Source organism: Rhinolophus hipposideros (assembly GCF_964194185.1).
Source record: "Rhinolophus hipposideros genome assembly, chromosome: 7".
NCBI lineage: Eukaryota > Metazoa > Chordata > Mammalia > Chiroptera > Rhinolophidae > Rhinolophus > Rhinolophus hipposideros.
The window spans coordinates 13,175,022-13,190,435 of record NC_138053.1 but is presented as its reverse complement, the minus strand read 5'-3'; the positions used below and the strand labels follow the sequence as shown (position 1 = coordinate 13,190,435).

Below are 15,414 nucleotides of genomic sequence, written 5' to 3'. Positions count from 1 at the left end.
TAATTAATCAAAATAATAATATGAGTCAAATTCCATATTCGTACACCACCCAAACCTCTATTTCTTAAAGCTTCACCTTACGAAACCTTACCCCAATACCCATTCTCACTACCTGGCAATGCCCATATATACAAGAGGTCTAAATATTAAAAGACCCACATAAAGGAAAAGTCAAATAATGGGGCAGGCACTCATTTAATTGTACACATCTGGAGGGCAATCTTCATGTATTTTCAATAGAATTTACTGGCACCTGAGGAGGGCTTACTCTTTTGATAAAGACCCTAAGGAATTACAATTTGCAAGCCATAGTCCTTTGATATTCTGGTTACTGACTCAGGTTTGCAAGATATAATGCTGGGATTTTTCTTCTGAAATCTATGAAAACGTCACCAATCAGAGACAAGCAAATGCTCCTCAGCCAGGTAACTATATGTGTGTTGATTTAAAATCCTCCCAAAGATAACCATCTCTGCTATGAAGATGCCTTCTTAGCCCAAGGCATTTCATTCATCATCCTTACTTTTGCTGAAAAAAGTTAGCTGTTCACCTTTCTCTAAAGATCAAATCCACTGTGTTCAAGACAAATTGCTTCCTTCTTCGAGCTTTAAAAAAATATATTTACCTCTAAGTCCTAATGAAGATATATTACTTCAAAGGCCACAAAATAAAGGTCCCAGATACAGCTTTTGAGTGAATCCCAAGAAAGGTCAGTTAAGGTTGTAGGCATAAGAGGTTTCTGCCGCCTTGAATCAATCCCTTAAAGTGTTCCGCCAAGCTCTCTGCAGTCGGTGCTAACCAGCAGACTTGGGGAGGTCAAGGAAGGGCCATCCAATGGAAATGGCTTGCGTCTCTGAGACAGCAACAGAACAATGAAGATTTTGTTTTCCTGAAAGGAGAATAATTCTACATACCTTTCATACACTACACTCAGAGGGGTAGAACGAAATGTCAACAGAACATGCCTTTCACACAAAAATGTAATAATAATTCTCTTTACTCGAGCCCTGACAAGGCAAGTGGCTAAGGGTATTGTACCAGACAAGAAGATACTCAGAGAGACATCAAGGTCCAAGAGAGCTCAAACCTCTACTCAATGAAGTAGAAAGATAGATACCAGCTCCTTCTGTTCTCTCAGAATCTCACAGTAGTATACACCCCAGCCAGAAATCTTCACAGCTTCTTTATAGAAAAGTGAGGATGAAATGAGGTATGGAGATTGTTGAGTGATTTTCAAAAGACCACTCCTCAAGACAGTGGCAGCTAAAGAAAACAGTTTTCCTGATTCTGATAGCTACATTTCACTTATCATAAATAAGTGAAAACATTATTTATTTGTAAAAAATCATCCTGTGGTGTCTGTTAAGATAGCTACATTTCGTTTTATCCAACACAAGACTTGACGCTGGGCACCCAAATACTAGATGACCAAGTAGCACAAATTTTTCTTTAAAAAAAAAAAAAAAAAAAAAAAAAAACAGCTAAAAGCATAATGTGGAAAAGAAAACTATCATCTTAACAAGGGTCTTTATTGTCCTCCTCAAGATGCCCCCGGCCACAATAACCTCTCCAGGCTCTAGGAAGCACAGATTCAGGTCCAGTGGTTTTCATACCTGGCTCCGTGGAGCCCGTTTAGAGAGCACTGAAAGACTAAGAAGAGCCAGATGGGACTTTTCCATCCAACTTCAACCAGAAAAAGCTCTAAGCTTATCCGCTTAATGGGGTCCATAAATTTTAAATATATTTTTATACAATTTTTAAAATACATTTCCTTTAAAAATAAAGAAACAGAACCACAGAGAAGTTAAATAACCAGAGAGAAGTACTAGAGAAAGAATGAGTGGTGGAAATCAATATGTAAAGCAAGCAGCCAACACCTGGTGTTTAAAGAAGAAAAAGAGGTGAACTTGGAGTATCCCAGGACCCAAGGCAATGAGCACTTTCAAGAGGTGATGCCTCATAAACACATAATACAAACCCAAGATGGACTTTGTTGATTGACTTAATATTGGTCCTTCTTCCTTTGTACATCACTTTGTTTTGTAATGGTGAAATAACAAATGGTAACATGATTATTGATCTCTTTCATCATAAATGTATTTATCCTCCTATAAATTAATCTTACTGATTCTTTTCCTTTTCTTCTCTTCTAATTCTAAACTCCTCCTCCTTTCCACGACCACCTCTTCAAACCCCAACCCTTCCATAAGGTTTTATTCTGAATTAGTAAAATCACTTGGGTACCACACAAATGCTTATAAATTGTATTATCCAAAAGCATCAGTTCAATCTCGCATCTGTGGCCAACTTTGTTTGGTGAGAAACTCAGGAAAGAATACTTAAAATAATACAAGAGATAATACAAGACTGTTAGTTCCCTTCATGTATCTGAACAGTGGAATTAGATGAACCAAGGAATCAGAAGCTGGAAGGTTCTTAAGAGGCCATTCAAATCACCACCACCTTCATAAAGTGACATCCTTAGAGTCTGACAATAAGCAATTTGAAAAGCATCCAAAAATAAATTTTAATAAAATGTGTTAAATAAAATCACTTTAAATAAAATGATTCACCTTCCTTCTCTTTTCAGTTCAACCATCACATTTCTACATTCTGTTCTCATATTTTTATTTTCTATTTCTGTTTATCTTTTGACCTTTCTCTGTACTCATCTTGGTCTGCATATCCCCCTCTCATCTTGATATGCCAGACTATCCAGCCAGGCTATTAATTAGATGTCAATACGGTCTGAATATGAAAAAGAACATTTTCCTAAACTCCCACTATATTCTTAACTGGGAATCTGAGTTGCTTTTTGCCTAATCACCCAAAAGCCTACTAGCAAGTAAATATTATTGTTAACATTATAGTATACTTTATATTCTCTGTGTTTTTTTCTATGTAGACGTATAGATAGATAGATAGATAGATAGATAGATAGATAGATAGATAGATAGATAGATAGATAATAGATATAGATAGATAGACTCAGAACCTTATTGCTTATGTTTGTATAAACTTTTTAATCAACATCTTTTGGACATCTTTCTATATCATTAAAATAGATTCATGTCACTGTTTTCATGCTCTTATAGCATTCCATCATTAGCATGCAATAACTTAACCTAAATCCAGGATGAATTCTGCCTTCCAAGAAGTTGCTTCCTGAGTTCACAGTATTGATTACTCCAACAATTCTTTTTTGGTTTTTAAAAATAAATTTTCTTAATTATTTTTTTATTTTTATTTTTTTTATTAGTTTCAGATGTACAAAACAATGTAATAGTTAGACATGTACACCCCTCACAAAGTGATACACCCCCTCCCCCAATCTACTACCCCTCTGACATGGTATACAGCTGTTACAGTTCCATTGACTATTCCCTATGCTGTACTCCACATCCCGGGACTATATATCTACAGAGGGTGCCAAAAAAAGTGTATACACATTTTAAGAAAGGAAAAAATTGTATTAAAATTGTGCTGATGGTAACCACTTTGAGCACGTCTTGTCATTGCAGACATCAAACGTGACTTGTATTCATCTCTTTTGTTATCGGTGTATATTGAGTATCACAATTTGAATACAGTTTTTTCCTTTCTTAAAATGTGTATACATTTTTGGGGCACCCTCTCTCTATATGTTTAATTATAGTTGACTTGAGTATTACTCAGCTTTAGCTTCAAGTGCACAGCGCAGTGGTCAGGCATCTACACCGTCCACGAAGCGGTCTCTGTCTAGGGAGACCAACAATTCTTAACTGGCCTCCTAGTCTGCTTTCCCCTGTACAACCTACTATCCATCATGGCTGACTTTACCTTCCTAAAACACAGGAAGGATAATGCTATTCCCCTTTTAGTTCTTCTACCACTCTTTGAGTAAAATCCAAACTCCTTCACAAAACCTGGCTCTATCCTAGGAGTCCTACTCCATTCCCAGCCCTGCCATTTCCCCCAGCCCACAATGTAACAGACTTCTCACCATTTCCTGCTCACTCTGTAGGAAATGAGGCCTCTGTCCCTACTACTTGTCATGCTTCCCTACCCTGTGTTCCTGGCAAATTCCACTCCTCCTTTAAGATCCTTCCACGCCACCAGGAGAGTTAGTTGCTTTCTTTGCTGTGTGTGTGAAGCCATTTCTATATTTCTATAAATGGTGCTTATCATAATTTTTTATGCTCATGTTTATCTCTCCCACAATTCTAGCATTATCCCTAATGTTTTGTACAGTAATAGCCAGTCAATAAATGTTTGTTGAGGTGAATTCAGTCCTTTAATCTGTGGACCAAGCTACAACGAGATGGGATAAGGCATTCAGTTCAGCTTAAATTCTGGGTCCCAAGAATGAATTAATTATACTTCCACCCATAACAGTTATATCCCTGTTTCATCAGCAGCAAATGAAATTGCTAACTTATTTTTCCCTCTCTAACTTCTAGCTTCAAGGTGACAACTCAGATATGCAGGGCATAGAGTCTTAAAAATAGTATCATCGATATTATTTCAACTCTTTCTACTGGTAGGAGGGAATAATAATTCAGGCATGATGTACAACATTCTATTACAGTCTACTAACCTCCTGGAAGAGCCACCAACTGTGAGAGCAGTCAGTACTTTTATAGAAAATAATAATGTCTGCCAACAACATATAGCTAACATTTAAATGTGAATTTCAACAAATGTAAAACATTTCGTTAATTTAACCAGCCTAATTCATTTTTCCTTCTTCTTCCAAGAGAGAACACAAAACTTCTGCTGAACAGAATCAACCCACAAATATCAAATGACATAGTCTTAGGTGTTTGCAGGAAACAAGAAAGAGCAAGAGAGAAAGAGAGAGAGAGAGAGAGAGAGAGAGAGAGAGAGAGAGAGAGAGAGAGAGAGAGAAGTTGTCCAAATAACATTGGCTTCAGTGATATCAATGTGGATTTTTCTGTTTCCTCTTAGGGTTTCTTGGCTTAGTGAAGCATGATGATTCTTTTTTCAATTAAATACAGTCCTCCAGCACTGCAATACTAATCGTGCTGTGTTTTGTTTTGCTCTGTATTGTTTTCCTTCTGTTTCTGATTGTCACTGATTTATTGGATGTTTGACCTCCTAAGTGTGGTTTATATGGAGACTGAAACCCAATAAAATCAAAATCAACACTGCAATGAAGTCTGAAAAATAAATAAATGTTGCCAAGTTAACGATTCTTTCCTTAACAAACCACTAGAGATACCCAATCTCAGATTTCCCTTGAGAGTCAGAGAACCATTTTTCTTTTATTTTCCTACTTTTTAAAGAACTGTAACAAAGAAATAGAAAAGTGCACAAATCATAAGTGCACAGCTCAATAAATTTTCACAGAGCAAGCACACCAATGCCACCAGAACCTAGATCATAAGCAGCACCCTCAAAGCCCCATTTGTGTCTACTCTCCAGGCTACACCCCTAAGGAATCCCTATCCTGGTCGAACTATAGATTAACTTTATCTGTTTTCAAACTTTCAGTAATGGACTCATGCAGTGTGTACACTTTTGTGGTGGGCTTCTTTGGCCCCCATTTATGTTGGTGAGATTCATCTTTGTTTCCGCATGTGGCAATAGTTCTTTGTCGCGGCTATATAAAATTGACTTTTTTTTTTTTTTTTGGTTTCAGGAGCATCTAGACAAACAAGTATTCTGAGAAAAGCACTTTGAGACACATGGATCCCAGTGTTAGAATATAAAAGCTTTAGTCAAAAGAGAGAACAGTGAATAAGATGACCTTTTGAAATAGCCTGAAGTCAATTGTTAAGAAGCAGCTGTTTGAGGAAAGAAATGGAATAGTAAAAAGAGTTCTGCGAGATAAGCCAGAAAAACAGCCTTGGAAAGAAATACCCAGAACTGAATCAAAGATCTTGGTTCAAAGGAAAAGAAAAGTTGGCCTTCTGCAAACGTTTTGATTTCGGCTGTCTGCTCTGTTTAGTTGAGTCTCTCTTTTCTGCCTAGGCAGTTCTGCCTTCAGGGCGCAGCTGTTCTGAAGGCAGCACCCCTGTTAGGAATCGGGCTTTTCCACCCCTTTCGGCACAATCTATGAGATTCAAGCAAACCATTTCCCACATAAAAATGCATTTGTATTGTCTTTCTTCCTTTTTAAACACAGGTTATCAAAAGCTCTCTTTGCAAGTTTTTGGTATTTCCATTACAGTGAACTATCTCTTTATGAAAGTTTATAAGTTATGAAACTATTGGTACCAGCTAATTCTGACATTTAAGATACTGAAATTTTCACTAGTGCTTCAGAAAACTACCTGCATTTAAAACATAAATTATTTTTATTCTGTTAAGAAGATTTTGATTAGAGCAATTATAAAAATGACCCCATAAATATTGATGTCATATTCTGAAAACAAAACTGTCATTTTCCCCTCCTTAAAAAAATCCCCAAATTCACACACACAAAAAATTTTTCACTAGCTTAAAGAAAAACCTCACTGGAAGTACGTTTACTATAGCTTTTTTAAAAAAAAATTAATTGATTGCTTCCGGTGAATTTGGGAAATATTTACTCTGAGAATCTAAGCTTTCCTCTATATCTTTCTATCTATAGAAGTTTCACTAAACCTATCACAGCTTTCAGGGTTCTGGCTTAACATACTTATCAGGAACAAGAATAGGGGAGTTGGAATATTTCCCAGGGTATTAGAAAGAGAGTAGGAGTGATCTGTCAGCACATGAGTAGTTTGGATTCTAGTTTTAAAACCAAATCCAGATGCAAGAGGACACCCAAAGTTCATTTCACTAAAATATACTATTGTACATTAAAAGTGGTCATAAATTATTTTATCTTCTTCTATAAAGAGACTGAGTCTATTTCCTTACTATGTGAGTTACCTAGCGAATGCTCTGACCAATAGAACAAGGTGTAAGTGTTTATGAGTGTGACTGAGCTCAGGCTTCCGGAGGTCTTGCAACTTTGCTGTCACTCTCCTGGACCTGCTGCGTCCATGGGCAAAAGCGTGAGCTAGATTTCTGGAGGACATCATGTGGAACAAAGACAAGCTGTGTCTGCTGAAGTCCCTGACTAGGGGTTCATTTTATGTGTCATCCTGACTGGCCTAAGAGACACCCAGATAGGTGACACAACACTATTTCTGGGTGTGTCAGTGAGGATGTTTCTGAAAGAGATTAGCATTTGATTCAGTAGACTGAGTGAAGGGATCTGAGCTCACCAATGTGGGTGGGTGTCATCCAATCAGCTGTAACAAAAAGGCAAAAGAAGGACACATTTTCTCTCTCTTTTTGAGCTGGAAGGTCCATCTTCTGCCTTCAAACCTCGGAGCTCCTGGTTCTCAGCCTTCATACTCAACCTGAAATCTACTACAGTTTTTCTGGTTCTCCAACTTATGAGATCTGACAGTGAAGTTTGCGAACTCATGCTAGAAAAAGTGTTACATACCTCCTTGCTGAATATCACTACAGTCACCTGCAAAGTACTCCCCTTGAGAAGCTATGCACCAATGCCGGCGCCTAGTCCACCCTTCAAAGCAATTTTGGAACTCTTTTTCTGGAATGGCCATCAGAACTGTTATCGTATTACCCTTGATGGCCTGAATGTCATCAAAATGTCTGCCTTTCACGATTTCCTTTATCTTCAGTAAAGAAAGAAGTCATTGGGGGCCAGATCAAGTGAGTGGGGAGGGTGTTCCAATACAGTTATTTGTTTACCGGCTAAAAACTCTCTCACAGACAGTGCCTGTGAGCTGATGCATTGTCGTGATGCAAGAGCCATGAATTGTTGGGAGAAAACTTCAGGTCATCTAACCTTTTCACACAGTCTTTTCAGCACTTCCAAATAGTAAACGTGGTTAACTGTCCAGTTGATACAAATTCATAATGAATAATACCTCTGATATCAAAAAAGGTTAGCAACATCCTTTTGACTCTTGATTTGGACTGATGGAACTTTTTTGGTCATAGAGAATTGGCTGACTTCCATTCTGCACTTTGATGCTTTATTTCAGGGTCATTATTGGTACACCCATGTTTCATCACCAGTGATAACACAGCCCAAAACATCGACTTGTCTCTCCAAAATGTCTTGGCAAACTTTGATTCTCCTTTGTTTTTGTTCATTGGTAAGCTTCTTCAGGACCATTTTTGCACACACCTTTCTCATGCCAAGATTTTCCTAACTGTTTCTCTATCAGTGTTTACTTGGGCTGCTATGCTTCTCACAGTCAGCCGATGATTTTGACACACAATTCAATGAACTTTTGTAATGTTTTCATCAGTTCTGCTCGTTACTGGCTGCCCTGACCTCTCTTTATCAGTGATGCATTTTCTCCCCTCAGGAAAACATTTAATCCATTTGTACACTGCCATTTTCTTCATGGCATTATCCCCATAAACTTGGATTAACACATCCCTGATTTCACTTCCACTCTTGCCAAGCTTAACAAGAAATGTAATGTTTGTTCGTTGCTCTAATTCAAGCTCAGACATTCTTGCGACAGCACACAAAAACACACAACAACAATAATAAACGCCACCCAGCAAGACACCACTGCACATCGACACAAACACACTGTGACTCAAACATCAGCTGTGGCACACTGATATACCAAGGTTATGAAACCTTACCGAGCTGTTTCTACAGTGCTGCTAATGTAAGCGCACGGTGGCAAGTTCGAAAACTTAATTGGCAGATCTTGTACAGATGGTAAATTGTAGAACATCTTGGCCTCCATAACTGTGTGACCCAATTCCTATGATAAATATGTGTATAAATGTATATGTGTATGTATGTATATATCTGCTATTAGCTCTGTTTCTCTGGAGAACTCTGACTAATGCTCTGACCAACAAACCCCCAGAAGACAATAACTACTTGAATATATCCCAGGTGTGAGCAGCAAGAAAATTGCCTAGCTGAACCCAGTCCAACTTTATGAACAAATAAATTACTGATTTATGCCATGAAATCTGAGGGAGGTTTGTTACACAGCAAAAGATAACTGAGACACCCAGAGTCCATTTCATTACTTGACATACCAATTCAGTAAGGAAAAATGGACTAGTATAGTTAGGGTTTTATTATCAAGTCCCTTTGAACTTTAAATTTCCACAGCACATTTCTGCCTAGTTTAGACCCACTTTATTTCTAATCGGAACAACTATAATTCATAACCTCTCATAATGAGGCCCTTCCTGAAGCAGGAGAGACAGGAGTATTTACCCATGGGTCCTCATCCGCCAGAGGTGTTAACCTCCCCCTGTGCTTCCAAGCTGGGCATAGGCCATGACCTAGAAAGTTCCTTACAGCATCTGTAGTATCACAGGAGCATTAGGTGAAGCACCTGAAGGGAGACAATGTCATCTTAAAATGAATGCAAGCCTGCACAGCTTCCGGTACAGCTGCAGCTGAAATCAGAGGGCAGCCAAGCACATGTGAATCAATGAGCCAGCGGTACTTGCCGTTCTGTGTCTGAGGTCATAGCTGAAGATCCATTTCCCTGCGAAGCCTCAGAAAGTCTAATAAAAAAGTCTCCTGGGAAATGCCAAGCACCTCTGAGGTGATTATGCAAACCCTGGATCTCCATGAAATACTAGACGTTCTCCTTTCAGACTATGTTATCTCTAGTACTTATCTGTGGCCAGAGTGTTCTTTGTAGGAAAAACTTACTTCACAATAACCAGAAATATCTCCTCTAGAGCCACCTGATATATGATTATGTTTTAAAAGAACAACCAAAGGAGCTTCCATAACCTCCAGTGATCAAAAGTAATGTCATCAGTAGTGGGACAAATTGACATGTGTTTCTTTTTTTTTTTCAACATGTAATCAATATAACAATACTTAATGAGGTATTTCTTTTTTAGTTAAACATTTATCATTTATACCCCTCACAAAGTGATAACTCCCCTCCCCCAATCTACTACCCCTCTGACATTGCATACAGCCATTACATTTTCATGGTCTCTATTCCTTATGCTGTACTCCACTTCTTGTGACTGTATCTATATATACACATTAAGTTACAGTTGACATTCATTATTATTGAGCTTCAGCTTCAGGTGTACAGAGCAGTGATCAGGCATCTACGGCACCCCTGAAGTGGTCTCCCTAGACATGTGTTTCTTGATCTGATCTACTTCTCGCAAAAACATCACTTCTTGCTAAAAATATCTAACCTGAATTTAATCAAGAGGAAACATCAGAAAACCCAAACTGAAGGACATCTTAAAAATAACTGTTCAATACTTTGCAAAAGAGTAAACTCAAGACTATTGAAAAATGGAAAAAGAGTAAGAGATGTCACAGATTGGAGATTAAGAAGACATGCTAATTAAATACAATATGAAATTCTGGATTGTATTGCAGACCAGGAAAAGAACATTGGTAGAACAACTGGAAAAGTCAAATAAAGTCTATGCATCAGGTAATAGTATTGTATCAACGTTAGTTTTCTGATTTTGATCATTGTATTATTATACTGTGGTTATATAGGTATTATCACTTGGGGAAACTGGATGAAAGATATGTGAAAACTCTTGGTATGTTTGCAACTATTTTGCAAATCTGAAATGACTTTTGGAAGTCTTCAAAATGAAAAGTTTAAATTGTTAAAGTCAATAGAAGATGATGGACAACTGAAGAAGACCCTTGAAATTAGACAGATTAAAAATGACATCTGTCATATTTAGTCAGATAAAGCAATGATTTGCAACACTGGTTTGGGGTCCTCTTACCCTACCTTTCACTCCCCTACACACACACACACACACACACACACACACACACACACACACCTTCTTGTCTCTATTTTGATTTGAATGTCATGAAATACTCAGAAAATTTCAAAGTAGTATTGGTCACAATTGACTCTGATTTTACAGCATAAAACATCCTGTTCAAATACTTTTTACAAAGGAGAAAGGAAAGGGGAAAGGAAATCATACAAACAACAAGAGGCAGTTCTGAGTTTTAAAACCATCAGCTAAAGCAGAATCACTTGGGAAACTTGTCTTTAAAAATTCTGATGCCCAAGCTCCACATCAAACCTACAGACTCAGAATCTATAAGAGTAGAGTATTTATACAAGGTCACTGAGTGATTCTGAGACATACCAGGAAAGTCTGAGTACCACCCTTAAAAATGACTGGTCTCTAAAACAAGATTCATTAACCACTAGGAGGTGCCAGAATATCAAAGATGGACATTTCTGGTACAGTATGCATTTCCTTTCAGTATACAGTACACACATTTCCCTTTTTTTCTCTCCTCCATATCTACCCAAACTTTTAGAAAATGATTACATCACACCAAAATAAATATTTCACTCAATATCTGTCTGGCAGTTTCTCCTTGAACTTATTTCGGTTATAACAGAAAGCCTTGTTCTGAGGGACTCTTAGGGAAGAGTTTCTGCACTCCTCTATCCCTTAGAATCTTCCTTTCTGAGTACAAATGTTTTGAAGAAGGAAACCCCCAGGGCTAATGTCCTCATTAGCAATGAGCAATTGGATAAGAAATAATGAAGTGACAAATTTCTGGGATGCCATATTTAACGATTTGTAGTTTTGATTTCTGCCCTTTCCCCAAAACCATGACTTCAGAAATATACCAGAATCAGATTATTCTTTCCTAATTACCATGCTTCAGTGCATAAGTGTTTGACAGCTTCTTTAATAGTTTTATCTTTTCTTCTTTCTTAGATTTTTTTTTGCACATTAAAAAGTCCTGTGTGGATGATATCATTTCAAATTTTTTTCTGAAGAGTAAATTTATTTGAAATCAGCTTGAGGATATTGCATGTTAGCCTTACATATATTTACTTATTTTTAAATGTACATGGAACAAAAATGGCTAGAAAGCTGAGCAAGATAAATAATGTATTTATTTTATTAATTCTACAAATACCAATCGAGCAACTAACATACTCTTATAGCAGATACAGTGATACATACTAGCATAGAGATACAGAAAAAGCATATGGGGAGAGAAAAGAAAAATAAATTAACAAAATAATGACAGAGTGACAATTCTTTTTTAAAAATAAAGCAGAATGATGTGATCATTTCTGCATAAGGTGGAATAGTTTTTGACAGGTGCTCAGGGAAGGTATTCCTGAGGAGGTGGCATTTGAGCTGAAAGTGAATGATGACAAGAAAAGCTGGAGGTCCAGTTATCTAAGCAGAGGGTAGAGCAAGTGTGACGATCTGGGGGTAGGACCAAGTTGGGTATGTTGTACATCAGGAAGAAAGTCAACATAGGGAAGCATTAGCCAAACAAGGTTGGCAACATGAGCAAAACCTTGGTCACGGCCATAGATTGCAATTGAGATTTTATTTTTAGGGAAATGGGGAATCATCAGAACATTTTCAGGATGAAAGTCATGTGGTCTAACATTTTTTTTTAAGATCATCTTGGCTCTTGATTGTAGGCAGAACACAAGAGTTTTCAAAGTGTCCATAGTAAGCTTTCAGGATGATGAGATGCCTACAGAAGGTATCGAGTTCCTTTATTTGTCTGAAGTGTTTATGAGATGTATAAGGAGTTGCCTCACTAAGGACTGTGTTAAGTATCCATAATATGGAGTGAAAAGTAGATTTTTAAAAATTAAGCACAAATTAGTTAATTACACTGTTATTGTATTTATGACTTCATCTCCAATCACATGTGTGACTTTGGATCTGTCCACATCATGCAAAATCGATGAACTTTCATATCTCTGGCTGTTAATAATAAGGGCTGTAAAATGAGGGTTAATATTTACTAAAGCTTTGACCCATAACTCAAAGCTTCTAAATCAGCAGAAAATGTCTTTCCCAGTGATCACAAGAACCTCAGGCTAACTTTCTCAAAAGCGATAGCTTCTGTCTTTTTCCCCACTTTCTTTCTTCAACTGTTAAGATAAACAGTGAAGAGAAACGACAGAGCTTTACTGAGGGCCTTTTCCTGTCACCATTTTGCAGAGAAAAAACTCGAGTACACGGACGCTAAGCCCGTAACATGTCCGAGGGCTCCTAACACATTAGGCATGAGGCAGGATCAGAAGCCAGCTTTGTCTTAGACTGAAGATGTGCTCCCCTACCTCTTCACTGCAAAAACCTGGAGTGCAGTTAATAGAGGGGTGAGAAGAAGAAGGACTTCCATAACAGACCTGAGAAGCGTGAATGGTGGGTACTGCTATCAGCTTTGTGTGGGGAGGCTCTAAGGGGAATGGGAGGAATAAAGGGGAGGCTGGAAAAGAGGGGATGTGGGGATATGGGGATTTGGTGGCAACACGTTTCTAGGTCTACCAAATACAAATTTGAGAGGTTTAATAGACATCACCTACCCTACCCTATCGCTACTTTTCCTTATTTCTGATGATAACAGGTCTCTGAAGCATATTAGGCTATTCTCCAAAAAAAATTCCATTGTACTCCCTAAATCCCCCCATTCACTTACTAAAATTGAAGACACTCTCAAAGTTCCTTTCATTTAGCTCAAGCAGTTGACAACAGTTCAAGTGCAATTGCTCTTGGGAGGAGCTAGTATCATCTTACCCTAGTAATACAAATATAGGATCTGAAGCAGTTCGTTATTGCTGCATAACAAACCATCTTGAAACACGAGTTTAAAACAATTGTTTATGACTTCTCAGAAATGTATAGGTTGGTAGTTCTACTGGTAGTTCTACTGATCTAATTGATTTGGGCTGGACTCAGTCATGTGTCTGTGGTCAGGGAGCAGGCCAGCTGGGAGCTGAGTGGTCTGTGGTCAACGGCATGACTCAGCTTTGCTCCATGTGGTCCCTACCTCTAATTCAGGTGTGTCGTTATGGTGACCACAGAGAAGCCAGAAGGGAAGCAGAAACATGCAAGTCTTTTTGAGGATTACACTCAGAACTGTCACATCACTTCTGCCACATTTTATAGACCAAAGTCACAAGGCCAGTCCAAGTGAGAGTGGACAGGAGCTACAAAGTTATTGGACAAAAAATACAGAGAGGCTATTAATTTACTGGAGAGCATCAATAATTTCAATCTAACACAAAATGGAAAAGCAAATCGTGATTAAGAGTAGGAAACAGAAACTAGAGAATAAAAGTTATTTGCATTTCTAATAATCTCATGCATGGAAATCTCTTGTTCTATTATCTAGTCTCGAACTCAAGCAAATTGTACTCTTCCTTCTCATTTGTAAATCTTCATCTTAGTGTTTCCTATGCAAGTAAATTATCTCTTCACATATAGTTTGTTTTGCAATGGTCTTGGATTAAAATTAATTAAATACTTTAAAATATTTAATCATTTGCATTCAGCCAATTAGAGTTTGGTGTGATACAGAGTAAAAAAAAAAGACTTTAATGCCATTTTATTATCCTTCTAATTAATGAGCAACTTTAGTGTTTGCATTAATGACATGGTGGAACAGCTAAAAAGAAGGAAGAATTGAAAAAAGATCAATTCACCTTCTAGCATGACAGGTTTACCTTTAGTAAACATTTATTGAACCCCCACATGAGGAAAGAACCATGATGAATACAGTATAAAACATGTTTTTTTTTTTAAAAAAAGCCTACTCTGATTATAGAAAGCACAGATGAGACATGGGTGATAAAATATTGATAATATGATTTCACAATGAATATCAAAGTTGTGTTGGCTATGTTTAATTTAAACAATGCATAGTCATGAACTTATAGGAGTAAACTGAAGACCATTTAAGGAGAATTAGGGTGGAAGCTTTGAGGTGGCAATATGCTCACTGTCTTCTAAAGTGAGGAGAGACATCAGGATTGGACTAAGAAATAGGTCATCATGCGTAAGGGGTGTGAGCTCACACAAGCACAAGATAAGACAAAGCTCTTGAGGCAAGAAGGTAATATTGTCTTAGGAGTCACACAGAATGTTTCCATGGCCATTTGCTGACCCACACATGTGGGTTTCAGGTGTGGTTGATCCAGTCCCTCTGAGCAGACTCTGAAAGAGAAACCTTCAGAAGATCAGGCCATTTGGCTGAAAGGGCTGTCATTGGCCAGATCAGGAGTCAACTCAAAGCTCCTTCCTGGTACTCCCCAGAGTTTCTGGAAGATCAGCTGTCCTTCGAGAAGATGTGGAGGAAACAGAAGCCGATGCCAGCAATGAGGAACATCCAGCAGACATTCCAAGCACAGTTTATGCCATGGAAGAGTGTGCTCCAGCGGAAAGAAGTTAAAATGGATTCAGACCTGAAATCGTAAGTGACAGGTCTCAGACCTGGAAAGAACAGTTGACAGTAGAGTGTTGCGTCTTTGCTATTAAAAGATCTTTTTGGTATGTCAAGGATAAAAAGCCTTTACATGGAAGAGGTCTTTGGTTGCCTACTGGGGGCATTTTCTTTGTTTATCATCAAGGGCTTGAGCAAAAAACAGTGATCCCACATGCTTAAATGTACTCTGGAACCTGACACAAGTGCAT

The 15,414-nt window shown here is 37.9% G+C and overlaps 1 protein-coding gene across 2 annotated transcripts in view; it reads left to right on the top strand.

The window, feature by feature from the left end:
* The first annotated feature begins 12,800 nt into the window (after positions 1-12,800).
* GRAMD2B (GRAM domain containing 2B) overlaps positions 12,801-15,414 on the top strand; it is a 110,433-nt gene continuing 107,819 nt past the window's right edge. The window contains exons 1-2 of one of the 2 annotated variants that reach the window (XM_081053995.1): positions 12,801-13,146; positions 15,037-15,193. In XM_081053995.1, the coding sequence (XP_080910121.1) occupies positions 15,069-15,193 (125 nt within the window). In that variant the 5' untranslated portion in view covers positions 12,801-13,146; positions 15,037-15,068. Of the gene's footprint in view, positions 13,147-14,906; positions 15,194-15,414 lie in introns of both variants that reach the window. The other variant, XM_081053996.1, reaches the window with a different exon arrangement.